Below are 27,841 nucleotides of genomic sequence, written 5' to 3'. Positions count from 1 at the left end.
TGCAACATTCACATAAATAAGTGGATGCCAACATTCACAATACGTAAGAGTCCTATCTATCATCTATATGAGATCCATGAATCTAGACCATGAAAGACATGCAAAAATATATATTCATAATCCCATGCTAAATGGGCGTCAGTAGAACCACAAGCTTGTTTGTTTTTCTACTAGATTGTTTTGTCCTTTCATGCCTTGGATAATTAATACTCATCATTTGGACCCATAGTTCACTTTGAAAGGAAATTTCTAGGTGCGTATGTTTATTGGCCAAATTTTTATCCTAGATACTTCACTATAAACATCAAGATAAAGTCAAAAATAAGCATCATACATTTGATAGTAAATCATAATTTTTATAGAAAATCACTCTTGCCAAAATCATATTTGCCAATGAAGATAAGTCAAAAAACAAACATCATAATTGGAAGTACAAGTTCCAAATATTGGAGAAATACCTATTTTTGAGAAATCATAAAACATGAATATATAGAATGACAAGAATCAAGTACTATTTGTCTAATGTAGAAGAATAAGGATAAAGTACTATTTGTCTATGATAGAATAGCAAGGTCAAAGAGCTACTCTTCACAACACACTTACATGTGAGCTTTGCTTGCTCATTTGGCATTCAACTTATCAAAATGCGCAACTAATGAAGGAGAGGCAAAGAGCCAAAGAGAAAGACATGATGCATTCAAGAAATAATGGGAGAATATGGAAGCCCAATTTGAGCAACTGCTTAGGACTACTCTTTGGGAAACTGCTTTGCTAGATCAAGCCACCCATATCTATGTGTGCCTATTATAAAACATTACATGGCTAGATCCCATCCTCGTGAAGCCATGAGGGAAACGAGAGATCCAAACTCTTACCTCATAGCCCTACTTTCATAATTTTGTAAAGATACTACTCAATAGTAGTTCTAAAATCCCTAATCTTACCCCTTTTTTTTCCAACAAGAGATTCCATTATGCAACATCATAATAAAATCTATGAGTTGGAATTCCTTATTGAGGAATACAATAATAGCAAGGAATAAGAAAATTGCTACCCATCCTTAGTAAATTGAACTAGGAAAGAACCTACTATTGTTTCACAATCATGCAATATGAATTCTTAAGTCCTCTTTTAAAAAGAGGGAAGGGGGATCATACAATGTGTGTACTACAACTTCTGTAGGCCTCACATCCCTAAAATAAAATATTGACCAATGGAAGATGTTCTACTTTACACATGGCAAAAGTTGATTCAACAAAAAGAGTGCATAAATTTTTGTAAGTAGGTTCTTGTAAAGAAAAAAAAAATTGTTTCCATGAACATTCGTTGGCAATGTGAATACCCATGGTGAATCTCCTTTAGATTGTTGACACTTCCATTACAGTAGTATAAGTCAGGCATTAACTTTGAGACGTTTATAATCCTTCTATAGTCTTTTCTCAATACATTATGATAGTAAAGTACCTCAATGAACTAGGCAATCGATTGATGAGAAAGCAATTTCAACCTTGAAATATTACGACTAAACAAAAAAGGCCCAAGGTTGTCGAGCCCTTTGACCTTTTTCTTTCGAACATGAAACTGGCTTCTTTTTCGAGACATCAAATTCTCATATGTCAATGTGTTTGCAAAAGGAGTTAGTTTGATCTCTTTCCTATTTCTTTTTTCTTTTTTTTGATGCACACTACAAACCCGTATTAGTAACATCATCATCTTATTCATGTAATGTGTGTGTGTGTGTGTGTGTGTGTGTGTGTGTGTGTGTGTGCGTGCAAGTTTTTAGATGCTTTCCCACTCATGAACCTTAGTTTGAATAGCCCTTGAATCATATATTTATGAAATTGGACTATCAAATGGAACAATAAGGATTGCATTCGTATTATCCAATCATGCCACTAACCCAACTAGTAAAGGAATGAAAATAGGATAGATAGGTATCCTCTATACAACCTCAATGACCAAAGCTTTAGTCAATGAACTTGGATAATATACTTATCAATAGCATGTGCCACTCCAAGTATATAAATCAAGATCTTGAAGACCTCCTCTAGATTCTTTATGTTTTTGTAAGGCCTATCCATACTAGATGCACATATACATGATATAATTTTGGTAATACTATATGCACATATACATGAATCATATATTTACAAAATTGGACTATCAAATGGAACAATAAGGATTGCATTCATATCATCCAACCATGCCACTAACCCGACTAGTAAAGGAATGAAAATAGGCTAGATAGGTATCCTCTATACAACCTCAATGACCAAAGCTTTAGTCAATGAACTTGGAGAATATAATTATCAATAGCGTGTGCCACCAAGTATATAAAAGCAAGATCTTGAAGAACCTCCTCTAGTTTCTTTATGTTTTTGTAAGGCCCATCCATACTAGATGCACATATACATTATATAATTTTGGTAAAATAGCACCTCTTTCCATTAAGAAAAATAAGTATATCCTACCTGACACTAATATTTCAAGATATGATAAATGTCTATATACTCGTGTATACATGTACATGTGTGACAAGATTTTTGAAACTATTTCATTTTCTAGTCAATTTTTCCAAGAAAAATGCAACACTGCTCCATGAGCTAGATTGGTATACATGTGTTTGCACATGTTGATAGTTGTATTTATATAAGGAAGTGGACGACATTTAGTGATTTTCCAAGTCTTTGTGAATACATACGTATTTATCTTAAATTAAAATCTAAATACATGTAGTCACATGTTTATGTATGTCTCAATCCCAAATCTATGCAGAATGCATAATAATACTGAACTGCCTCACACAAAAATAGAGTATATTGCTTCAAGCAATGTAGAAAATACATGATGTATCAAGCGATCAACTAGAAGCTCAGATACAATGATAGAGAGAGAGAACCATACTCTAAAATACTAATAATGAAAATCTAAAGATAGAAATCAAAGTATATGCTAAAAATGGAATAAAAACAAAGAGACAAATCAAGGTGCCCACACTCAGATTGCATTGATTATCCAAAAATTCCATCATACAATAGGTCGTGATCAAAAATCATAATCAAAATGTGTAAGACACACAATACCTCTTCAAATCACACCTAAAAACTGCCCACATAACTACACATCATAAGGCACCTAACTTCATAAGACATTTAAAGACTACTTCGCACAAAAATAGTAAGACTAAGGTACTGAAGCATGCTAAAGGCAAAGATAATGTCTCAAGCAAATTACTAACAATGTATATACACTTGTACTTACTTAATATTGAGTGAGAGTGACTCTGTCTGTGTGTGTGTGTGTGTGTGTGTGTGTGTGTGTGTGTGTGTGTGTGTGTGTGTGTGTTGAAGATTACTAGGTTAATCTCTTTTTCAATAAATAAATCTAAGACATCAAAGTATATTTATTGGATGCTTCATGGAGAGAGGATGCATAGAAACAATCAAAATAACAAAAATGTAAATGAGAAATTTAGTACCTTAGCTTTGGCATAAGGATAGACTACGATTGTCCAATATGGCAATCCTATTATTGAGTCATTTTCAGGATGCAAGAACATGGGTGCAAATAAATCCCCTTTAACACTTGCACCCAAAAAAAAAAAAAAGATGAGCAAAGACTAGTAAATTTGAATGGAGTGTCCCGATCAATGCATAAATTTTCAATGGGAAGTACACACATCAAATGTACTATAATACAGATTTTGATGAACCTAATGTCCACCATTCTTGATACATCAGTAACAATTTAAGGTACTGCAACAAGGATCAATTCTTTCTGATGTACAGCTCACCTTCAAATGAATAGGTACATGAACCCATGAAATAAGATGAACCTTGTGTGACAGCACTTTGAAGGAAATAATGAAAGAATGCAACAATTCCACTTGGCTGTCAATTCAAACAATAAAAATACTGGAAAGACTGTCAATGCAGCTGCGTACAGTCACCATTCAGAACAAGGTTTCGAAGCCAAAATCTTTACAATAGGATCACTAAAACTAGGGCCAAGGAATATCACGAACAGGAGAAAACAGATTCACTGGAGAAGCCAGCAATCAAAGGAAATGTCTCTTGCACAATCTTTCTTCCCCACAGACACACAAAGAAATAAGGAAGAAGAAAGCAGAGCCACCTAAGAAACCTATTTTTCAGACCTTCGTTTGTTACAGCATTGGCCAGGAAAATCATAACGGCACACTTTTGATACCTTACAGAGAACAATGCCAGGAAATTTTCATATTTTAGATCGAATGTAAAGTACCAGAATAATAAAGTAAACTAACCCACTGCTAACTTGCTCTCAAAATTGTTGACGAATAAATTGATGCAGACAGTATCTATGCTTTGACAGTTTCACCAAATTGCCAACATTCTTACGATACAGGGGGAATAGGTAAACAAATTACACTTGAGCCTCCCTCTGTGTAAAAACAGAATGAAACGATGTACAGAATCACGTGTTTGAAGATCAATACTCTGAGAACTACAATAGAATGCTGTACAAAACAAAGTGCCCTTGCCAAGATGCAAGTCAAACACAATGCAGGAAGTCGTGTAAAGGTGAATGCCCTGGATCTCCAAAATGGCACAACAAACACATGCTTATGAACACCTGAAATACGATAGTCAAGAAAACGGAGTCCAAAATTAACCATCTTGACTGCCCTGTACTAGGAGCGACAAGAACTAAGGGCCGGTCCACCACATATCATAGCTATGATGATGTACAACGCGATCAAAATGACACATGTCAGGGTGAGCCTGCAACAAAATGCATCATACTCTCCAGGTTATTCACAACAATTGAAACCAATAGAGCTTCGAGATACATGCTATAGCTAGACGGAACTTACAAAAGCTTAGCATTTTTCATCCAGAGTGCCTGCTGGAGACGGCGTGACTGTTTTTTAAAGCGGAAGGTATTATCCTGTATAGTTGCAGTCTTATCAACCAACAGCTCGATTCTTTCTCCTCTATCCAAAACCTTGTCTATGTTCTCCACCATAACTGCCCGCACCTGCATTTGTAAAAGTTGTTGAGGGTTTGATTTGCTCAAAAGCAATTTTATACATTTACCCAACCCATGTGGAAGCTGTGGCTAACCGAGTTGGTTGATGATGAGGGATTGACCTACTAATGTACACAGGACAGCTACCAATAAAGACCTTGTTGCTATGATGGTCTTATGGAGATTCTTTTGCACGACCAAGTTCAGATGATAAGCTTTCAAAATACAGCAGATAAAAAACAATATAACTCCGAATTTATCATCGTATAATAGCAAGGCATACCATCTAAGCCTTACACTGACAATTGAAAGGTATAGGTAGTTCGAGATTCTGGAACAGACCACCCTAAGTTGAACCATATATACCAAATTTGGTCGAGTTCAGTACAATTTTCCTTCTCTCTTACATGCTATTTATATAAATTTCCTTTTTTCTTTTTTTTTTTCTTTTTTTTTTGGGTGTCATTGAGCATGCTAATGAAAGTACAATCCCTAAGGTACCAAAGTACCACTAGTAGGTGCTCACAAAAGGAAAAACCCTTCTCCAGCTAGAAACTAAAAAGTGCTTGTGGATAAGTGAGCATTTGTCACAAGGACATGAAACTTTAATGCTTTGCTTAGCATTTGATTAATCAAATGTGCAAATGTGACTTGCACATGTGAGGTGCAGGTTAGCTATTTCACAATGTGGGACCCAAGGACCGAGATATCAATCGATGAAAGGCAAAAGTTATAACAAGTTGTAATTGACAAGTATTACGTGGTACGGTGTCAATTTGGGCTTAGGATATTTATTTAACAATGTCAATGGTGACACTAGGAATTGGGCATTAATTAATTAATTGATGCTAGTTCAAGGGTCAATTAATGCACAAGGCCACTTGGGAGTCAAAATAGCCTAGCCTATTTAATTGTGTATGAGCACAAGTTAATTTTTAGGCACAAATAAAGGGCTGAATTAATTTTCTGAATTAATTAATTCTAAAAATTAATTAAGTAGCGGGAAATTGCTGAAAAATGGATTAGGAGATTGCCAGATGACAAAACTTTCCCATGCAAATGGGGGAAAAGCTACTGGAAGCTAGGGAGAGTGGGTTGCAGCCATTTTGAGATTGGTGGAGGCTATGAGAGAGAGAAAGAGAGAGAGAGAGAACAAGCTGCACCTGCAATGGGGAGGCATAACAACCCTCAAGGAGGCCAGGAACAACATGCAACAGCCCCAAAGGGCCCAAAACTAGTAGGCGACAGCAGATTAGGACCTCCTGATCAAGGCAGCAGCAGATTTGAAGTATTTCCGATGACAAAACTCTGAATTTTCTCTCTCTACAGCATTATCTCTCGTCCTCCAACCTTTCCTCAACATATCTTGGCAATTGTCAACCATTAGAAGTAGATTTCAACCAAATTTGGTGGACAATAGAGAGACGACTGCTGTGAACCCTAATTTACAGCAATAATTAGGGTTTACCAACCACCTTGGGATTCATGCCAAAAATTGAAGGCTTAGTACACTGAAATTCACAGTTGGAATTGAAGCTAATTGCTAAGGATTTCAAAAGCCAGCTCATCTCAATTAGATTTGGGGCTAAATTTGACCCGCCAATGGTCAATTGAAGCTCAAATCTTGGGTGAAATCAAAGGACAAACTAACAAGAAGCTTGCTGCTCATTTGTGACAACAAGTAGCTATTGAACAACAAGGGAGATAGATGGAATCTCAAGTGTACTTCATCCAATTGCAATTCAAGCTAAAGATATATATACCACAAGGGGCATCAATTTTGTGGCCAACACGCTGTCCATTGTCCAAGATTAAAGTGGTAAAGTGTGCATTTTAGTTTATGTGAATTAATTACTTGTTGTAATTATTGATTAACCAGATTATCACCACCTCTCCGAGGAGGAAGGCTGGTTTCATGGTTCTATTTCCGAGATACCATCAAATCCCTTGACTTGGTGGACCCAAGGCACCTGATTGAAGGTCAAAAATTTTGCATTAGTGCTAAAATTGTGTTCTCTTGGGCAAATGCAATGCCTAACATTGAAACAAGCTTACAGCATGGACAACAGGGAGAATGTGGCTATTGACCAAGAAGCGAGTCCTTCTAGGCCACAAGATCCTAATGACCAACAAGGAGGTGAAGAATATGATGAACAGCTCAAGGCTTGGTTGAAGGCAGCAATTGACATGTTTAACAATTGGCCAAAGATCCTCAATTTGAGAGATTTTGTCTCCCAAAAAGAAGAGCAAGAGCAAGAAAAAAATGTCGTCTTCAAAGGCATTTGGGCAACAAGAATGTGACATTAAGGTAAACCAAGGGAAACATGCACGAGGATGACCGTCCGGGGTCTTGGGCGCCCGAACGGGGTTTAGGGGAGCCTAGAACCAAAGAGAGTCCAAGAATAGTAGGACTCACCAAGGTTTGACGGCTGGCAAACGGATCATGATGGGTCGGGCCAGCAATAAACTAGGCAAGGCTGGGAGGTAAAAGGATCGCTCGTGCTCATTAGAATCGAATGACTTTTTTCTCTGTTCTAGATCGTCTTCTCGAGAGCCTCCTGTCAAGGTCGTGGCCTGCGTGGTCTTACATTGGTATCAGAGCATATGGTTCGACGAACATGACCCGTCATCCGCCAGGTCACCCGTCATTCGCCAGGTCGCCTGTCATCCGCCAGTCGATTAAGGTCGCCCGTCATCCGTCAATCGTCGAAGACTTTTATACTAAGTGGTAACTTGTGGTTGTGCCACGTCACGTAAGTGTGACACATAGCAGACAAAAGAAAAGGTAAGGCGGACTGAGGCGACGGTCGACTGTGGTGGCCGTGAGGAAAGGCGCCAGAAATGTGAGGCGACTGCTGTGGGACAGACGGAAAAACATCAGATGATACAAGACTAAGTCAGGAAACTTCATTTCCAACATGACTGCTTCACTGCTTTAGTCCGGGAAGGCAAAATTTGTTCCTCACTCTTCGGGCTTACTAATAAATCCAGCAGCAGCTGCCCTGTCATTAAAACCAAGGAAGTACTTTACTTTGTATGCAAATTTCTTATCTTTGCTTTCCAATTCCAGTGTATTAATGGCAGAAAAAGGGAAAGAGGGAGTAATGGAAGGTTCTAGTTCTGGGGACCACCCTATGGTAGATCCCCATGAATCAGAGATGCAAGAAGAATAGTGGGAAGAATTTTTTGCTACACGAGAACAATTTGATGATCTTACTGCTCGTGTACAAGCTCAAGGGGTTCAAATGGAATTTTTAACTCAAACACTCACTGAAATAAAATCTCAATTAACTTTATTCTTAGAAAGATATAAAAATAAGATAGAAACCTCGGATGTCCCATCTTCATCAAAAGACTTAGATGTGACTATGCGAGATCCTAAGGAACCCCACCACAAGTTGAGGGATAATCCAGTTTTAAAAGATATGAAACCCCCTCAATTTCACGGGGAGGAAAAAGATAGAAATAAAGATACAATCTTTAATTTCCTCCAAAAATGGGAAGATTTACATAAACTTAAAAATACTCCACCACATCTCCAAGCACTGGAGGCTAGTTTAACTTTGGAGCCCAAAGCATATAAATGGTGACGAACTTTAAAGGAGACAAATAAAATACCTGAAACTTGGGCTCAATTTGAATCCGTCTTTTTGAAAGAATTCCTTCCTGAAAATGAAATGGAAAGAAATTGGGAAGATTGGGATTATGTCAGACAAAAGGGAAAACCCCTGCTAACATATCTGGAGGAATATCGTGAGATAATCCTCAAATTGGAAGGAATAGATGAATTTCAAAAGACAAGAGGATTCATTAGGAGACTAGATAAAGCCTGTAAAAAGGAAGTAAAAAGGAGTTCACCTAAGACACTGGAAGAGGCAATTAAATTTGCATTAATTAATGAAGATAGTATGCGTCCAGGTATACTCACTAGTCTCACTGATACAGAGCCCAAGTCTAAGGAATTGAAAACCTCAAAATTTGTGGGAAAATTTAAAAGAAAAATGCCATTTTTAAGGGTAAAAAACAACCTTTTGAAAAGAAACAATACGTGAGGCCAAAGTTAAGTCCTGATGACTTTGATAAGGCCAAAAAAGAAGAGTTGTGTTTCAACTGCCTATCCCCTAACCATGTTGCTTGGAATTGCCCTCAAAAGAAAAAAGGGGAAGACAAAGGAAAGGATAAGGACAAGGGTAAGGGAAAAGAAAAACAAATCCATGTAATGCAGACCTTAGAATTAAAGGGGTATGAAAGGTATAAATCTTTAGAGGTCTTGCACATGGATGTACAACACAAGTGTTGTATGTCAACTTCTATGTGGCAGCCTACCTTTGGCCCACATGATTTAGCCAGAGTGCATGGATTGATAGCTGGAAAGAGAGTTAGAGTCATGATTGATGACTCTACTACACATAATTTTATAAATTATGCACTTGTCAAAAAATTGAAACGCGTGGTCTTACAAAGAAGCTCCCAAGGGACAGCCATTGTAGTCTAAAGATACACCAAAGATTAGTGATGAGCACATGCCTTGCTGCCAGTGACTTCTCATCATCCAATTTCTCTTCATGAGCAAGTGAAAAAGTATATATGTGAGCCATCTAAAGAAATCAAGGATTTTTGCATTAAATCCACTGTGTTTAGTATACCTCAGTTCACAGAAATAGCTACTACAGCTGATGCATTGCTATGTGCGAAAGATTTGAGCTTCCAAGGCATGGATGAGAATCCAGATAAGAAGTTTTCAAGGACTGAGATAAAGGGCAGCTCTGAGAATCGGACTAAGAGGTCAAAATGGTAAGAAAATGACTGGAAACCAATTGCATAACAAAGGGAATTAAAGGCTGTAAATAAATGCTTAGTTTGTGAATAAGAGGGTCACATGGCTAAGGACTGTCCCAATAGGCAACAAGCTGGAAAATTAAAATATCAAGGAGATCCCAAGGGAAAGAAGCCGAAAACATCTATTGGTTTTGGTGCCAAATATTGTTAGTGATCAATCTAATGATGATGCTACTAAGTTATGCAGAGCATGGGACAAAATCAGAGATTAGCATGCATTAATCTTCTTTGATAATGGGACACAAGCCATTTTATATCCACGATCATGGCAACCCATCTAAGCATCAGTAAGGATGAGATGGGGCCCATGGGAGAAGTTGGTATGGCATGAAAAGGCCATACAGAGCTTGTCATACCACTCATTGGGAAACTTCACTTGCACATTCAAAGATATGTGGACACCGAAGAGTTTTTCATTGCACCACTATGGGTTGTGATGTCTTGCTTGGTATGCCTTGGTACCATCGTGTCCATGTAGTGATTGATTCACATACTAAAGTGAAACTATTTAGCATAAGGATAAGGCCCATACCTTGGATGTAAAATTGAAAGGGAAATCTATCCATGTTGTATCAGCTACTACTACCTTTCAAAAGTAATCATAAATCACCTTTCAACGTACTTGATTTTTACTAAAGATAATGTTGATAATGAGAATATTGGAAACATATCTAAGTTAGTAAAGGATCGCATCTCATTCCTGAAAATGAATGCTATTTGCTTTTCTCAGCCATTACCAAGGAAACTACCACCTAAACAGCAAGAAGATCATGGCATAGATCCCATCCTTGGAAATAGCCCTCCTAATAAGCCACCCTACAAGGTAAGTGCAACACAATAGCAAGAGGATATAATGAGTCAAGTAATGAGCTGTTGGAGAAAGGGCTGATTCAGCCTAGCTCTATTAGAGTGAAGCAACGCGGAAGCGAATGACGAAGACAAAGAGTGAGTAGAGAGAGGAGAGAGAGAGAAAGAGAAGCCAAATCAAGGAGCCAACCAACTGCCTATAACGGGTAGCATCCGACAAAGAAGAATCGGAATGAGTTGTAGTCTTCTAATTCGGGTCCATAGGAGTCATAAGAGACTTCCATCCCTCCATCACACATGTAGTAAAGAGCTCTTGTACATACCGTTGTTGGGAAATAAAGATCCCCCTCGGAGTCTGATAGATCTCATGACCTAGAAAAAAGTGAAGAAGGCCCATATCCATCATCTCAAACATCTCATGAAGTGTTGCCTTCGTCTGCTTGACCATCTGAGTATGGTCACCTATCACAATCAAGCCATCCACATAAAGGACAAACAACACATGACCTCCACCAGAGATGTGAATATAAAGCTAGGGGTCAGCTTTGGAACACCGATACCCCAACTTCTCTTAGAGAAACGAGTCAATCTTCTCATTCCAAGCACAAGGAGCCTCCTTAAGGCCAAAGAGAGCCTTCCTCAACCTATACACCTTACCATCAGAAGAACCAAAGCTTGGAGGCTACTCAACATAGATCTCCTCCTTCAACTCCCCATTTAAGAAGGCGGACTTCACATCCAGCTAATAGAGCCCGACCATCTCCTATGGCTAGCCAACTCAAAAACTATGCGAATAGTAGCCATCCAAGCTGTAGAGACAAAAGTATCATGGAAATCAATGCCTCCGCGTTGTGTAAAACCTTTAGCAACAAGGCGGGCCTTGTGCTTGTCCAACATGCCATTACTGCGGTACTTGGTCTTGAAGACCCATTTCACTCCAATGATCTTATGAGGAGGCTTCGGCACAAGGTACCAAGTGCCATTCCTCTCAATCGACTCCAGCTCCTACTCCATCGCTCTCCACCAATGATCATGCTGTAAAGCCTCCTTTGTGCAAGTGGACTCTCAATCCTACATGACACGAGTCATCAAACAATAATTAGTATAAACAAGCTCAGTGTGGTGTGCTGGAATCCTCCAAGAATGCTGCAAACCATCCTGCGACTGCCACTCGTCAAGGCTCCCCTCAATCCCTGCATCACGAAGAGTGTTACGAGCAAGAGAGAAGCAGGCCGATCGATCTCGCCTATTGTTGCTCTCCATCTCCTAAAGTTTCTAGAAGGTTCACCGACACCTGAGATGCAATCGGTGAGTTCAGTGGCTAAGAACTAAACTCCTCATCCGAAGAAGAGTCCTCAAGAGGCACAGGCTCTAGAGGAACAATCGTGGGTGCCCAGCTATCACCGAGATCTCCAAAAACAGGGCAATCCTCGCCCCCCTCTAAGACTAGAACTTCTGCGAACCAAATATCATGGCTCGTGTAAACATCCTGCTTAATGGGATCATACAATTGGTAGCTTTGAGACTATAAGCTACAACCCACGAACACCTATCTTTTGGAAGCCGCTTCAAATTTGTCACACTGTATTTTCAAAATGTAAACATAGATATCACACCCAAAAACCCGAAAATAAGAAACATCTAGCTTAGACCCAAAGTACGCCTCATAAGGGGTCATACCAACAACAGCGAAAGTAAGGGATCGATTAAGAATGTGAACAGCAGTAGCCACGACTTCAGCCCATAGACACTGAGGTGTCTGACGATGCTCCGGACCATCTTGATCACACTACAAATTCTTTCGCTCCAATATGCCATTCTCCTGAGGAGTGTTTGTATTGGCAAACTCCTGGTGGATACCTCGATCTGCACAAAAACGAGCAAGCTCATTAGAAACAAATTCTCTGCCCTTATCTGATCGTAAGGTCTTCACTTTCCAGCCCAATCAATTCTCCTCAAAGAGCAACTAATCTGTAAAATTGGAGAAAGCCTCCGACTTCAACTTCAAGAAATAAGCCCATGTCATCCTACTGTAATCATCCACAATGAGCATGAAATACAAGCTCCCTCTAAGGGTCCATCCTCATCGGTCCACAAAAATCGATAGAAACAAGCTTCAAGGGTGCTGAAGACTGCCTCGAAGCCTTGCTGGGAATAGCATCACAAGTTTACTTTCTACAAATGCAGGATACATAAGGCTGCTGGCTCACCACAATATCTGGCAAACCTTGAATAAGATGTACCTTAGATGGCTTTCGAAGATAACCACAGTTGAGGTGGCCAAACCGAGCACGCCAAATCTCAAACTGAGTTTGAGAGGTAAGAAAAAGACAAGTCAAGGAAAAAGAAGACCGCAACTTATAGACTCCATTCTCCTCATAACCTGAAGAAAAAACATGTCTTAATCCACAATCAAGAATCCGAAAAGAATCCACATCAAATTCAACTAAGAGGCCAAGGGCACAAATCTTGTGCATCAAAAGGGGATGGCAACCCAAGGCCGACACATAAAGCACCTCGTGCTAAGAAACCCTTCACCCGCAGTTTGCATTTTTGCGTTTCTGCGTTTTGCGTTTAGGGTTTGCACCCCAAAAAGGAGCAAGCACCACCCTAGACTGACTGTGTCTATCTATAGGCCACCCTCTTATTCATTCCTCACGGCTGATCCTTCTGTCCGTCACTCCCACTCTTTTTTTTTTTTTCGTAAAAGGTAATTGTATTAATTACGAAAAAATACAAGATTACTGGATTACAAGATACATGATGACACAAAGCCATCATGTGAAGAGGTTTTCTCTTTCTCTCTCTCTCTCTCTTTTTCTGATTACAAGATACACGAGGGCCCTAGGCCAACGTGTGGGGAAGCCCCGTAGTAATGCACTGAAAAGGTTACACCAATCATGGCAACGACCCAGAAGCAATTGCCATATGCCACGGATGCAAATCCTCCCGAGGGAGCAAGTCGGAGTGTCGGATGATATCTAGCTGCCAATGCAAGAGCCCTTTAAGCCTGGCAATATGTCGGGGTACATTAGAGGCCGAATCGCAGCGTGGTCCAAATGTGCCAGCATCCCCAATATCTGAAAAAGTGAAATAAGATCTTCTCATGCAACTGTGGCGGTGCGGGATACTTCGGGCGCACAAAAACCCAGTCGAAAGGAGTTAGCGAGGATCCCACCACCACGCGCCAGATGTGCGACAAGAGTGACCAGATATTCTTAGCGAGCGGGCAAGAGAGAAAACAATGTCGGGCCGATTCCGCCGGTGTGGTACAGAAGAAACAATTGCCATTCGAGATGCGACGCTTGGCAAGGGCCGAGGCCAGAGGAAGACCACCAATCATCACTCGCCAAAGAAAAACCTTGCATTTGAAAGGTGTCTTATTTAGCCAGCCCTCCATCACCGTTTTGTGCCACCATGACAGCGATTTCCGCAGTCCCCAAACAGTGTTAGCTTTCTCTCCCAGCCATTGGTGATCTTGAACAAGAAGATGATACACCTGATTAGTAGAGGCCTTTTCCAGACTCCCACTCTCTCTTCGTCAGTATTCTAACACTCTCTTCCATCATCTCTCTCTCTCCTCTCCTACCACCATCTCCACTCTCTTCTGGCGCCAGCTGTCATCTCCAATTGGCTGCGATTATGGTAGCAGTGTGCTCTTTAGCTGGCGCCCATCCTCCATTGTTAGCGACAACATCTTTTGTGCTCCTACACCTTGCGTTTGGAGTCCACACTCTCTTGACATCAGTATCCACCCTATCTGGTGTCATCCTCCACTCTTCTAGTGGCATCCTCCACCCTCTTACGTTTGGTTGCAAGGGAGGTTCCTCACCATCTGGCGTCTCTCTTCAGGTGGCGTCCATCCTCCATTGTTGGCGATAGCATCTTTTATGCTTCTACACCTTGCGTTTGGAGTCCATACTCTCTTGGCGTTAGCATCCACTCTATCTGGCGTCATCCTCCACCCTATCCAACGTCATCCTCCACCCTTCTGGCGGCTCCATCTTCTTGTGTTTGGCTACAAGGGAGGTTCCTCACCATCTGGCATCTCTCTCCAACAGGCGCCACCTTCATCAGAGGCAGTTGCATCTTGTGTTTGGTTCTTGGCTACTTTCCACCCTTCTTACGTCACTCCACACCTGGCGTTTCACTCTCAGTGGCTGTCTTCATCTGCGTTTTCAGCATCTGGCTCATCCTCACCACCTAGCGTCACTCCCAGCAACTAGTGTCACCTCATCAAGCTTGTGTTTGCAAACTGAGGCTTCATTGACCGTCTCCCTACTCGTAGGTACCACTCTTCATCCCTGTGTTTGCAGATTTAAAGGCTCCTCACCCTTCAACGGCAAGCTCCCTGCTCCAGGCGACACCTCCTGATCCTAGGTTTACAGACTCAGAGGCTTCTTCGGCAATCTTCCTGCACTCCAAGGCTTCCTTTGTGCTATGACACCCTTGTATCAAATTCACTTCATCATCATCATCTTCTGTGTTACTTTTCTCTCTCACCCTTCGACGGCAATCTCCTTGCTCCTCACCCTTCGACGGCAGTCTCCTTACTCCAGGTGACACCTCCTCATCCTACATTTGCAAACTCAAAGGCTTCTTCGACAATCTTCCTACGCTCCAGGGCTTCCTTTGTGCTACGGCACCCTTGTATCAAATTCACTTCATCAGCATGATTCATCTTTCATCATCTTCTGTGTTACTTTTCTCTTTGTGTTTGCCATATACACAGTGTTTTCCCTCGCAAACCCTACTATCTCTCTGATCACTTAGTCGTTTTGACACCTCGGATGTATAGACACCACCTCACCCACCTAGAATAAGATGCATGTCACCCCATCCCTAAATAGGAATAGAAGAACTATCACCAATGAGAATCTAGCCATGCGAAGGCCATAAATAAGCAACACCTGCTGAAGGAGAAGTCATGTGCCAAGAGACACCACTGTTAAGAATCCACTTCCGAGTGTATAAAGCCATCAACGCAACATCAGAGGCCTTCAAGATCAATTCCTAAACCACCTCCAAGTGGAGAAAAGCAGCTCGTGAAAGAGCAGCCGCCGCTCCTTCAGAATCCTTTGAAGATTTCTCCTTCTTCTCCTTTTCTTTCTTCTCCTTGTCAAGGCAATCCTTTTTCCAATGACCTGGCTTGCTACAGATGTGACAAGTGAACTCCTTTTCCTTGTCCTTCTTTGATTTGTCCTTCTCCTTTTGGTCCTTCTCCTTCTTCTGAGAAGACTAACCAACCAAGGCCTCAAATTTAGAGCCATTGGTCCCTTTCAATTGCTCCTCTTGGTCCAAGACCATAGGAACCAACTCCTCCCACCGAAGAGTCTCACACTACTCTCAAGCAATCAAGGCAGAATAAAAACCATTGAAATGAGGCAGTAACTAGGGAAAAAAAGTTACCACTATGTCTTTAAAAGTGATCACCGTCCCTACATTTTGTACTTGCATCCGAAGCTGGCTTAGCTTGTTAATATGCTCCCGCATAGAGATGACTTGTTGACACTCATGGTCCTTATCTACACTTCCAAAGAAACTCGTTTCATCGCGATCATACGATTGTACATCTGATCAAGCTCTAGCCATATCTCCTGAGCCACCATCAAATGCTCAAAATATGAGAGAGAACAATTGTAGTACGTGAGAGAAATAAAAACGAGCGAATGCGAGTATTGAGTTTGTCCCAATATGCCTGAGTCTTTGCCAACTCCAACTTATCATTGGAAGAGAGTCTGGACTCGTCTCGCGAAGAAGGACGATGAATATCCTCCATAACAAGCTCCACCAAATCATAGGACTCCAGAATGGCAAGCATCATAACCCACCACATGCGGTAGTTCTCGCCATCAAGCTTTTGATGTGATGAAAGAGCCAGTAACACGGGCACCATCCTGTCCATGATCGCTTAAAACTCGGTCTCGACCTTAGAAGACATCTTCACCAACAATGCCTACACAAAACACAAAAAGCAACCCCTCTGACTGCGTAAATTCAACCTGCTAGAGCTCTTTATCGCTCATCCCGCTCCTTCTTCACCTAACCGTGGCCACGAAAAGGAAAAATCTACACTTGAAGGCCTAAAACGCAGCCTTCTTCCTTCTCTAACAACAAAAATCAATAGCAGCTTCAGCAAATCTTCTCCTTTCTCGCATGCCCACACTCGACTCACCCTTGTTTTGATATGCAGCCCTCTTGATCGCCCTTGAACACTGAAAATACAGCCTTGTGTCGCACTGAAATCTCCTCTTCAAGTAGGTCCACCCTTGGTCAGTCGTTCAATGCTTTGATACCATGTCAGAGTGAAGTAATACGGAAGTAAATGACCAAGACAAAGAGTGAAGAGAGAGAGAGAGAGGAAAAAAAACACGCTGAAAACCTACAATGAAAAATGTTGTATCAAGATGCAAATATATACACGGGTGCAAAGAGAATATCTGTGTATGTCTCCACCTCGAAGATCTCTCTCTTCGTGTGAAGGGGAGAGAGTGTGCAATGGAGTGCAAAAGCAAGGCGCAAGCTACAGAGCTGAGAGTTGAAGAGAGTGAACGCAAAGATAGGTGTACCAGATTGTGATGGTACACAAAGAGTAAAAGAATGTATTTATATGTTAGGGTACAATAAGGGCATGTTCACACCTGTAAGACTATTTACACGGAGACGAAGGGACTTTACACCCAACAACCTCCCACTTAAAGGCCCAAAGTGATACCTTTAAGCTAACCAACTCCCACTAAACGAATGCAATGCTCGTGCTGAGCCTTTGCAAGACAGAACATCTGCAGAGTTATCTTGGATTTTGACCTTAGTCAATGTGACAAGACCATCATCCAAGACCTGTCGAATAAAGTGATACCGAACATCTATGTGTTTGGTACGTGCATGGAACATGGCATTCTTAGCCAAACATACTGCACTCTGGCTATCACAACCAAGCACTAGAGTACGTGAAGAAGGACCAAAATCCTTGACCAAACGACCAAGCCAAATAGCTTCCTTAGAAGCTTCGGTGGCTGAAATATATTCAGCTTCGGTAGTACTCAGTGCCACAATTTTCTACAATCTTGAACACCAAGAGATAGCCCCACCAACCAAAGTAAAAACATACCCACTTGTAGATTTCCTAGTGTCAAGATCTCTTGCCATGTCCGAATCACAAAATCCCTACAACTCTAGTGTACCCTTTCCATAGCATATACACTTTTCTTGTGTACCTTTCAAGTATCTGAAGATACATTTCACTACTTCCTAATGTGGCTTGCCAAGGTTAGACATGAATATGCTAACAATTCCCACTGCATGAGCAACGTCAGGGCGAATTGCAACCATGGCATACATCAAAGATCCACAAGCTAATGCATAAGGTATATCCTTCATGGCACTAGCAGTTGCATGATCCTTAGGGCAATCAGCTTTGCTAAGCTTTGTATGTGGCAGTAAAGGCACACCAAGAGGCTTAGCATCTACCATATTAAACCTGTCAAGTACTTTGCTCATGTACTTGTTGTCAAAAGATGGCGTACCAGCGAGACAGTAGGGTTGGCGAGGAGGAATACGGAGTGAACTCGGCAAACGTGGAGAAGAGAAGAGAAGAGAGAAGAAACTCTGATGAATGGAATGATGAAGTTCCGAATCATGGAGTGAATGTGATACAAGGAAACAAGGGTGCCATAGCACAAGAAAGATGATGATGACAACCACGAAGAACCACGAACCGCAATGTCCTCCTAAAGGGGTATGAGGATAGTGGAGAGGTTGGAGAGAAGAGGTGATGGACTGAATGAATGAGCCGTGAGGAATGAATGAGAAAGTGGCCTATAAATAGGCATACTCAGTCTAGGATGGCGCCCAAAACGCAAAAACGCAAAAATGCAAACTGCGAATGAAGGGTTTCTTAACACCCCCCTCTCAGGCCCAAAAAGAGAAACAAGAGAAGAGTGAGGTAGAGATACAATGCTACATGCTAAAGAATGCTCATGCAACGTCGCCTATTGCGCAGTAGTTACCAGTCGTCGCACTGGACACGAAGTCCACTGCCGTCACGCTGGACACGTAGTCCACTGCTGTCACACTTTGCTGCTGCCCGCTAGTCCACACTGGTCACGCTGGACCTATCGCCTAGTACCGTCTATCACCTGTGAGCTACCAACTACTCATCTCTTTTTGGTGGTCTCGGGAAGCGCGCGAAACCTTAAGCTCTGATACCACTTTCAAGGGGAGAGTGTTCGCAATGGAGTGCAAGAGCGAGGCGCAAGCTGAGAGTTAGAGAGAGTGAACGCAAAGATGGGTGTTCTAGATCATGATGGTACACAAAGAATAAAAGAATATATTTATATGTTAGGATACAATAAGGGTGTGTTCACACCCGTAAGACTATTTGCACAAAGTCGAAGGGACTTTACACCCAACATCGTGAACTCCGAGGGCAATCTCCACCGTCTACAGTATGAAAACCAAGAGCACAACTATGAAAGAGTGTGGAAGATGGGACCAATAAATAAGCCAATCCTTAAAAAATAGCCAAAAAGTGCACAAGAAGAAATGCACTAATGTGCCTTCCATCAAAACTATCTAAAACACATAAAATGACAAAAAAATACAATGTCAAAGCTCTAATGTCCTCATTTGACTCAAACTAAGGCTCACAAATGGGAGATGACCACACAAAACACACGACTATTAACACTACTAGCATGTGACCTTTCACAAATAGCAAGAAGTTAAAGCATCGGTACTGTAACATGATCATGGTCCAAATATGGTTTTATTGTGAAACAAGGGCAAGGCTTAAATTGATACAAATATGAAAAGCATTCGTAGCTTAATGTGTTCCATTTCTCATAAAAAGTGTAATCCATGACACCAACCATCTCGTTGAACATTGTTGAGAACAAGTGGACTTGTAGAATTCTCTATCAAAAGCATCTCTAAATCCCGCTCTGAACTTGTTGCCCTTCTGCACAAGAAGTTCAGGAGAGGCTAGACCACTATGGCAAGTGTCACTAATCAGAATTTCCACTAGCAAAAAGCCAACGGTTTTGTGTTAAGGAGTGCATTCAATTGAGTTTAGCACACAATCAAAAATTCCACTAGCTAGGAGTTTAGCACACAATGGATATTGTAGGGCAAGTGCACTAAGTTTGACGCCATTAACAATTGCAAGTACTATTAGAGATGTAGAGACTACATACGTCAAAACATGCATTGAAGTCGAGAGAGTTTTTCTTTACTCAATCATATTCATTAGTTAACTACCTATTCAAGCTGCCAAACTTTGTTTAGAAGACCATAACTATTCAAACACACTTCGTCCTTTTTCCCTTTCATTTTGGTATTTCTATTTTCATCTTGCTAATCTCACACTATTTTGATGGGCGAGGAGTCCTAGTACGAGAGAGTGTGTTGATGCAATAGGACTAGCGAATAGACTTGGAATGGCAATGCTGAAGCATTTCATGCTTTGATGGGCTGTTTCAAAGAGAGATGGAGTGACGGTTGGCTAATGCTTGATGCATCGTGATTGTTGCTGACCACCAATATCAAAGGGTCTTGGGAGAGGTCTGGTGTCTCTACTATGTCACTTGTGCTCTCCCTATGAGGTGTGTCTACAAGTACTAAAGAAACAACAGCCATACAAAGCCCCCCAATCTCATTGGAGTCTCAATAGCCTATGGATGAGCTTGAAGCTTTTGTACTCAACAAATTCAAGCCTAAGGCTTCCCATCCAACAAATTCTTGTGTTTCAACCCTCACCAATTCAGTTCCACACAACATTTAGGGCAGCAATACATATTCAGCCTTTTCACACCTATGTACAAAAATATCTAACCATTAGCATGCTAGTGACAAGTGCTCATTGCTATCACCCCCAAAAACTCATCTCAAAGCATAAGCATGAGTCTCCATGAATATTGAGGAAATGCCTTCTGAACAAACACAAAGATACATCCTAAACACCAAACACAGAAAGGACATGCACACACAATAAATCAAACACACATAATACACAAAAAGGTTAATACTTGCCTCATTCATTTCGCCTTTTACGCGATTGATTGTATCTGCATTAGAATTGCTGGAGAAGTACTCCATTTGTTGATGTAGCACTCTAGAGAACTCATCATTCATTGCATATGCAAGTGCTATATAGGCAGTTTGCCCATATGTCTTCTTAAATCTCATTGCTATATCATCCAAATAAGCATACGGAATCCTCCCTAAATGCACAAAAACAAAGATAGGTTAAAACTAACTGATGCAGCTTATAATGACACGCCTAATGTTCAATAATACTGAATCTGAATAGTCAAATGGGCTTGCACATGATTACAATAATGTTGACTGCCCTGGTCTACTATGGTTGTGCTCCAAGTAGTATTTCAATAGATTGCCAAACAAAAGCTGAAAATATAGCAATGCTACTTCTTCTTGTCCTTTTCTAGCTTTTCTTCACAACTCCAGCCTATGAAGTGCACGAGACAAAAGTATGGACCGCCCGATACGAGATCTTACAAAGGAAGTTGCCATTATGTGAGACTTCTTTAACTAGTCCTAGAATATAATGGCCTTATAATTTCACTGAGGGCATTGAGGGGAAAGATTGCTGAAAGTGTACGGCTCTTTGCAGGTAGCAGCAGGCAGCCACTGTGTGTTTTTATTAAACTTATCCTATTGTTGCAGGTATTTTGGTAAGATGTTACTATTTCCAAGAATGAAGCCAGATCTCATCAACCATTATGAATGGATTCTGGACCTGGAGGAGCTCTGGTCCAATATAATGACCTCTGTATCTGAGTATGTTCTACTCCAACATCAAGTTTCAACTTTGAATCTCACATATTCCAATTCAACCTCCATCAATCCAACATTGACCACAAAATGAAGAAATTTTTCTAAGCATATGATTTAGCAACTGTGTCACAATATTGCTTCCCAAGCAGCATTTCTCATAGCTGGGGGCAATGTGGTACTGCTATAATTTCCCACCATAGGAAAATTACAAAGCCACAAACCTGAACTTCAGAATGCAAAACATGTGCTATGAAAAAGAAAGAAGTGAAAGAAGAAAGCATTGTGGAAAATCATAACTTGGATGGAGCACGGCATGCAAAATCAATCACCGTTTCATGAGCAAACTCAACAAGAGTGGTTGAAAGAGAAATAGATCCACCAGCACCAGGTGGTAAGAGGACTTCACCCTATCCTTCATTAGCTCTTCCTTTGACAATAGAGAAATCTAGTACAAGGTATGCAGCTCACAAGCCGCAAAGCAGATCCTATGTTCCAACGCGAGTGCCGGACAGTTTGTCTATATACTTCCTTGCACAGAGGAGGAATTCTAAAGCAAGGTTAGGGGTAGGCAAATGAAACCTAATAATGAAGTGGTAGAATCCATGAAGCTAACAGTCCCTGCATTTCTTCCCTGTTTAATGAGCCCGTAACATAGGTTCTGACGAGGATAAACTAGCAACTTCATGAATACGAGACTTTCCAACCATCATTCATAAGTTTATTCACATTATTTGTCTTCGCTCTGATCAAACAGTAACTGCCGCTTCCAGCAAGCAGCTTAAATGTTCAAACTTCAAAGATTGCCTGACCTTAAGGGATAAAACAGTATTCCTATTGAGTTCATCGAATCAAGCTAAATGTTCATCATTTAATACAGCTAATCTATCCCCTAAAACAAACCGTTTTGAATAGCAGTCTTTCCCCTTACTTTGAGGAAGCAATGCAATGCACAAGTAAAAGGCTGGATAGAATCAAGCTAAATGTTCATCGTTTAATACAGCTAATCCATCCCCTAAAACCAACCAATTTGAATAGCAGTTTTTCCCCTTATCTTGAGTAAGCAATGCAATGCACAAGTAAAAGCCTCTGAATCATAAGGCTAGTAGAAAGCATCGCTCTAGAATATGGCAATCAAAGCGTTCATTAAATCATGAATTTGGACCAATACTCAGATGGTGCTAGGGCAAGGGCGCCTACTGCCAAATGTGTCATTGGCCATGCACAAGAAGGTGAGCCCCTGCGTTCTCATGATGTGGAAGACATGGCGATCCTGGGCGTAGGAAACGCGTGTATCGCCCTGCGAGCCCAACAGCTTCTCAAGGATGCGGCGGGCAATGGTGCCTGCGTTGCCGGACGCCGCGCTGAACTCTGCCAGAACCACGCTCCCTCTCGCGACCAGGGCATAAAGGATCGCCATACATGCGCTAGTAACAGATTCCTCCACTGCGGATCATATCAAGCCGGTAGGGACAGCGCGTGACGCCTCTCTCTCTCTCTCTCTCTCGGGGTCGTCGTCGGGTCCGTCGTCTGCTCCCTTCTTCTTCTTCTCCTCCTCCTCCTCTCTCTCTCTCTCTCTCTCGCGGGGTCGTCGTCAAGTCCGTCAGACTGCTTTCTTCTGCCTCTCCCTCTCTCCTCGCCCCCTTCTTCCCCTCTCTTTTTTTTTTTCGTAAAAGGGTCGCTTCCCCTCTCTCTCTCTCTCTGCCCCCTTCTTCCCCTCTCTCTCTCTCTCTCTCTCTCTGCCACACTCCTCGCGTGAACTAATGATTTGAGTGGCACACAATTATTCGTCATGTGACTCCTTTCCTTCAGAACCCCTCTTCACACGGTGCCCTGCCTGCCTACCCAAGTGTGCACACTACATAGAACAACATGCCAACTAGTTTACAATGAGTATTTGGCATTTTCCCATGTGGAAAAAGGGGCTCTCTTCCCTCATTCTTCCCTCTAGTGTTCAACATCATGAGAAACTTGGGAGGTACTTCATACCTAACTAAGTGAGGTTGACGGGGCCCCAAGTTGACGTTGACATTTTCCCATGAAGGAGAAGGGGCTCTTTTCCCTTGTTTATCCCTCTAGTGTTCAACATCACGGGCCTCCACTCGAGAGACACTGCATACCTAGCTAGGTGCTGTGGGGGGGACAAAGGGCTATTGGCCCCACCCTGAGTTGCCAATCCCTTGCCCCCACCTGCACCTAGTTGGGTATGTGGTCCCTCCCTCACAAAAGCTCATGATGATGTCCTAATTTACAATGTAGGAATTATAATAGGATTTTGTTAAAACTTCTTGTGGTTTAAAGTGTAAATAAGAATAATCCAACAACTTAAGATGGCCTTTTGGGAGAAAGAATGTAAACAAGGGCATATGTTATGGCTCCCATTGGCTAGTCACACCAAGCAAACATGTAAAAGATATAAAAAGTCAAGTTGAATTAAGGATATTGGGCAACCACTTGGTAACAAGACCATGATGTAAATTGTATAGACTCAATATGATGGCCTTTCATGTCTAAGAATAACCCAACCTCTTATGAAATGACTTGCATCTTCTAGAGACAAAATCTTATTAATAAGTCCCCATAATTTGGAAGCATGGAAGCTTTTAAACTACATGTGTTTAGGAAATCTTTGAGTTAAAAAGGGAAGCAAAAGCTTTTCCTTTCAAGTCGTTTGAGAATCAAAGCTTTCATGATGCACAAAATAACATGAGATTAAAAAAGGTCAGTATTATCTTGACATGGACAATAATCTGGAACTTAGACCTACTTGTGCAAGGTCTAAAATGATAATCAAGTATGCAACTCTAAAGTTCAAGAGTCCACCATCTCAATTGTAAATGAACGAATAGTAAATTTATCATGAACTAGTTAGTCTATATGTTGCATAGTTTGTTTGAAGAACGCACAAGTAGCCCAATACAAGGATCTCAAAATCAATCTTGACGCTTATAAGTAAGTTGCATAAGGATGCATAGACATTTAAATGTTGATATCAAAGAGTCTATCTATGTTGAATGTGACTGTTTCTTGAAAGAGATTGTAAAGAAACTCTTGATAGAGAATCAACCTTTTGTAACGGTAACTTGGTGTGCATGCTCCCTTTGAAGCCATGCATTAATCACTTTGAAGGGTTGGCACATTGTTCATGCATATCGAGGAGGCTTCAACAACATAAAACGATAAGAATAATAGAACCCTACCAAATTTTTCCTAACCAACCAATAAACTGGCCTTGTAAATCATACCAAAATATTATATAAACTAATTGGGTGGAAAGCTTGCTTTTTTAAAAGAATGCAATTTAAGCTCTCTTTCAAGAGATGTAATGTTGGGGTCTACTCACAGGTTTAGAACTCACACACCTATGGAACTCAACCCACACACCCACCGTTAAGCTACAATCCCATTGGTGATTGGACAATGTGGAAAGCACACTTAAGAAAGAGACTAGTTACTCACTATATAAGCTACTAACCCTACTTTATAATGATTTTTTTGCCATTTTCTTAATATAAGTCTCAACTCCTAGTCTTCTTGCTCATCTCTTATGCTTCTTCTTTTATTTATTAAAAGGAGAGAAAGAGGGACGAGAAGAGGCAAAAAGAAGGCATGAGAGTGGGAGTGAGAATCTTCACGCCATTATCTTCTTATTTGCCTTCACCTTCTTTATCTCACCTATAGAATTTACATAGCACAGTTAATAGAGTCTGAGCAAGGAGTAGAGCACACACAACAAATATAAGAAGAATAGAAATTGCTTTAATCTCAAACGAATTGATACAAAGACGGCTCAATCCACCCATGCACTTCCACTGTGAAGCTTAGATGGCAATCCAAACAGATGATAGGCAAAGAGCTTAAGGGTAACTGGAAGAACTCTAACTGGGTGAAAGATAAATTGACAATGGCTTTGGAGGGGTCTTTCTTTTATAGCATGGGAAAGTAGTCTAGTCGGCCTATCCAACCATATTATGAACCTTCCCTAGTCCACTAAGGAATATTTCTGTTATTGTTGGGCGGAGGACACTGCCCTTGGACCCCCCTCATCTAGTTACATAGACCTCATCTAACATATAAGTCAAGACCCAACCAATGTCCATGCTCACACATGGCTTCTTCTCATAATGGGAACCTTATAACTTAGAGCACCACATGGATCATTAGCGTCCCCTTACAAGGGTGGGGCATTAAGCATATCTAACACCCCTTCCCCCTTAATGTTCACCTACAAGTGAACTACATCCTTGTCCCAATGTCGAGTCTTTGAAGATGATTTTGAAGCAAATTCTTCGTAAGAGCTTTGGTGAGGATATAGGCTCCATTCTCCACTATTGGACAGTAGAGCAGCTCTATTATTTCATCCTTGATCAAGTCACACATGTAGTGATATTGGATCTCAATGTGTTTGGTGTGTGCATGAAAAACTATATTTTTAGCAATGGCGATGCAACTTTGATTGTCACATCTTAGCACACTTGGATCTTCATCCTATGCTCCTATATGCCATAGGATCGTTCTTAACCATATTGCTTCACATACAACAAAGCAAGCTGCCCTTGTACTCTACGTCTATAGAAGACAATGCCACGATTGGTTGTTTTTTACTCATCCAAGAGAAGATTCCTGAACCTAAAGAGAAACAATATCCAACAATTGATTTCCTAGAATCACTATCACCTGCCAAATCCAAGTCATGATTCCCCATAAGAGCACCTCTAGAACTGTACATGATACCATATTCAAGAGTTCGCTTCAAGTATCTAAGCGCCCACATCCCAGCTTTCCAATGAATTTCCTCGTGGTTTGTTTGAGAACCTGCTCAAAATACCAATAGCAAAGCTAATATCTAGCTTGGTGTTACATAAGTAGATGAGGCTACCACACCAAACTCCTATACCTCCCAATATTTACTAGTGCTAATGTATCCTCAATGAATAACTTCGCATTGACCTCCATAAGTGTAGATATCTCCTTACACTCAGTCATACCAAGTGCCTTTAAAGATCTCCCATGCATACTTCTTTTGAGAGATGAAGATTTTGCCAACAGACTTCAATCCCCAAACAATAGTGCAAGAAGCCCAAGTATGTCATTTCAAACTCAAAGCTCAAAGCCTTTCAAGTGCGATAGATCATATCTTCATAGTCACTTGTAATAAGAAGGTCGTCCACATATAGTACAATCACTACAGACTTTTACTATCCCTGTAAACATATAAGTTAGCATCTAAGACACATATTTTGAAATTCAAGCCTGAAAAGAATGTATCTATCTGTTGGAACCGTGCTCTAGGGTAGATATTTCTTATGCCAAAGAACACACTTCCTCAATGGTTGCCATGAATAACTCTAACTTTGCTTCAACCATATTATCTTTTTCCATTTAGTCTTCACAGTGCCATTCTTTTCATCTACCTTCTTGACTTGACAATATGCAATTGCATATCTTTTCTTCTTGTAGTAGAAGTACTCTCCTTGAAACTTTTTCTTACCACCCTTCTTATTTTGTTACTGTTGGTAGAGAAATCACCTTTGCCTTTTGCATTGGTAAAGAATGCAACATCACCACTATTGCTACCTTCTCAAGCTTTAAGCCACAACTCTTCCTCCATTAGTAATGCACAAAATTCCTTAAATGTCAAAGCTTGGGGTCTCACTTGAGTGTTTATGGTAGTTACCCAATCCATCAAACTTTGGTGGAAAATTTTGAAGATACCTCCAAGATAGCTCCTCACTAGTCTTTTGTATCCCAGTGTCAGCCATTTGGTCATGTAGATTCTTGATCTGAGTGATGAATGCTTCAGTTGTCTCTCTTTCAACAAACTTCTCTACTGCTAGTTAATTCTCCAAGTTTTGAATCATTGTTTGATTTCATACGTCATACTGACTCCTCAGTACATTTCAAGCCTCTAATGCATTGGTTGTATGCTGAATTAAGATCAAAACACTGTTAGAGAACAACTTCTAACTAAGGCACACAATGCATCATGCATTTCTTTGTTTCCTAGTTTTTAGAACGTCTACATTTGGAGGAATCGTAACACTCAAATTTGATGTCTCGGAGGTGGGTTGTGGGTCTAGGTCAGTTTTCGGCACCTTTTGTAGAATCTCATAAGAATTAAGGATGGCTTTGATTTTAAACTTCCATAAAGTGTAGTTTGTACCATCTAACTTGCATTTGTTGAAGGTTGATACACAAATCCTCAATGTTTGAATTGTCATTACAGTAGCACAACCATCTATTGATGTGCTAACACCGCTATCCGATGCAGCATATGACATTTCTCCTCTTCATTGTTGAAGCCCTTGCCTCTTGTATACTCTTTTTCCTTGAAGCCCCTTGGGCTCTGATACCATGTAGAAATTATATGGCACATCGGACAAATTTTGAGTAA

General features: G+C 40.9%; 1 protein-coding gene across 1 annotated transcript; it reads right to left on the bottom strand.

The window, feature by feature from the left end:
• Positions 1-4,219: 4,219 nt before the first annotated feature.
• On the bottom strand, positions 4,220-23,120 carry LOC148025832 (vesicle-associated membrane protein 714-like). Its single transcript, XM_087693086.1, has 4 exons — positions 22,648-23,120; positions 20,686-20,876; positions 4,856-5,019; positions 4,220-4,763 (listed from the first exon to the last, which is right to left on the bottom strand). The coding sequence occupies exons 1-4, from the start codon at positions 22,865-22,867 to the stop codon at positions 4,673-4,675; spliced, it is 666 nt and encodes a 221-aa protein (XP_087549212.1). The 5' UTR covers positions 22,868-23,120; the 3' UTR covers positions 4,220-4,672.
• Between the last annotated feature and the right edge of the window lie 4,721 nt (positions 23,121-27,841).

Source organism: Lygodium microphyllum, chromosome 14 (genome assembly GCF_053477565.2).
Source record: "Lygodium microphyllum isolate KBCC chromosome 14, Lygodium_microphyllum_v1.1.10, whole genome shotgun sequence".
Classification (NCBI taxonomy): Eukaryota; Viridiplantae; Streptophyta; class Polypodiopsida; order Schizaeales; family Lygodiaceae; genus Lygodium; species Lygodium microphyllum.
The sequence above is the reverse complement of the archived record's forward strand: the minus strand, read 5'-3'. Positions and strand labels throughout refer to the sequence as shown.

Coding starts and splice junctions, on each gene's coding strand:
- LOC148025832 (XM_087693086.1), bottom strand. CDS start 22,867: ATGGCGATCCTTTATGCCCTGGTCGCGAGAGGGAGCGTGGTTCTGGCA. Junction 20,877..22,647: donor GGCCAATGACACATTTGGCA/GTAGGCGCCCTT, acceptor TTGTGCATTTAG/GGAGGATTCCGTATGCTTAT. Junction 4,764..4,855: donor ATGAAAAATGCTAAGCTTTT/GTAAGTTCCGTC, acceptor ATTTTGTTGCAG/GCTCACCCTGACATGTGTCA.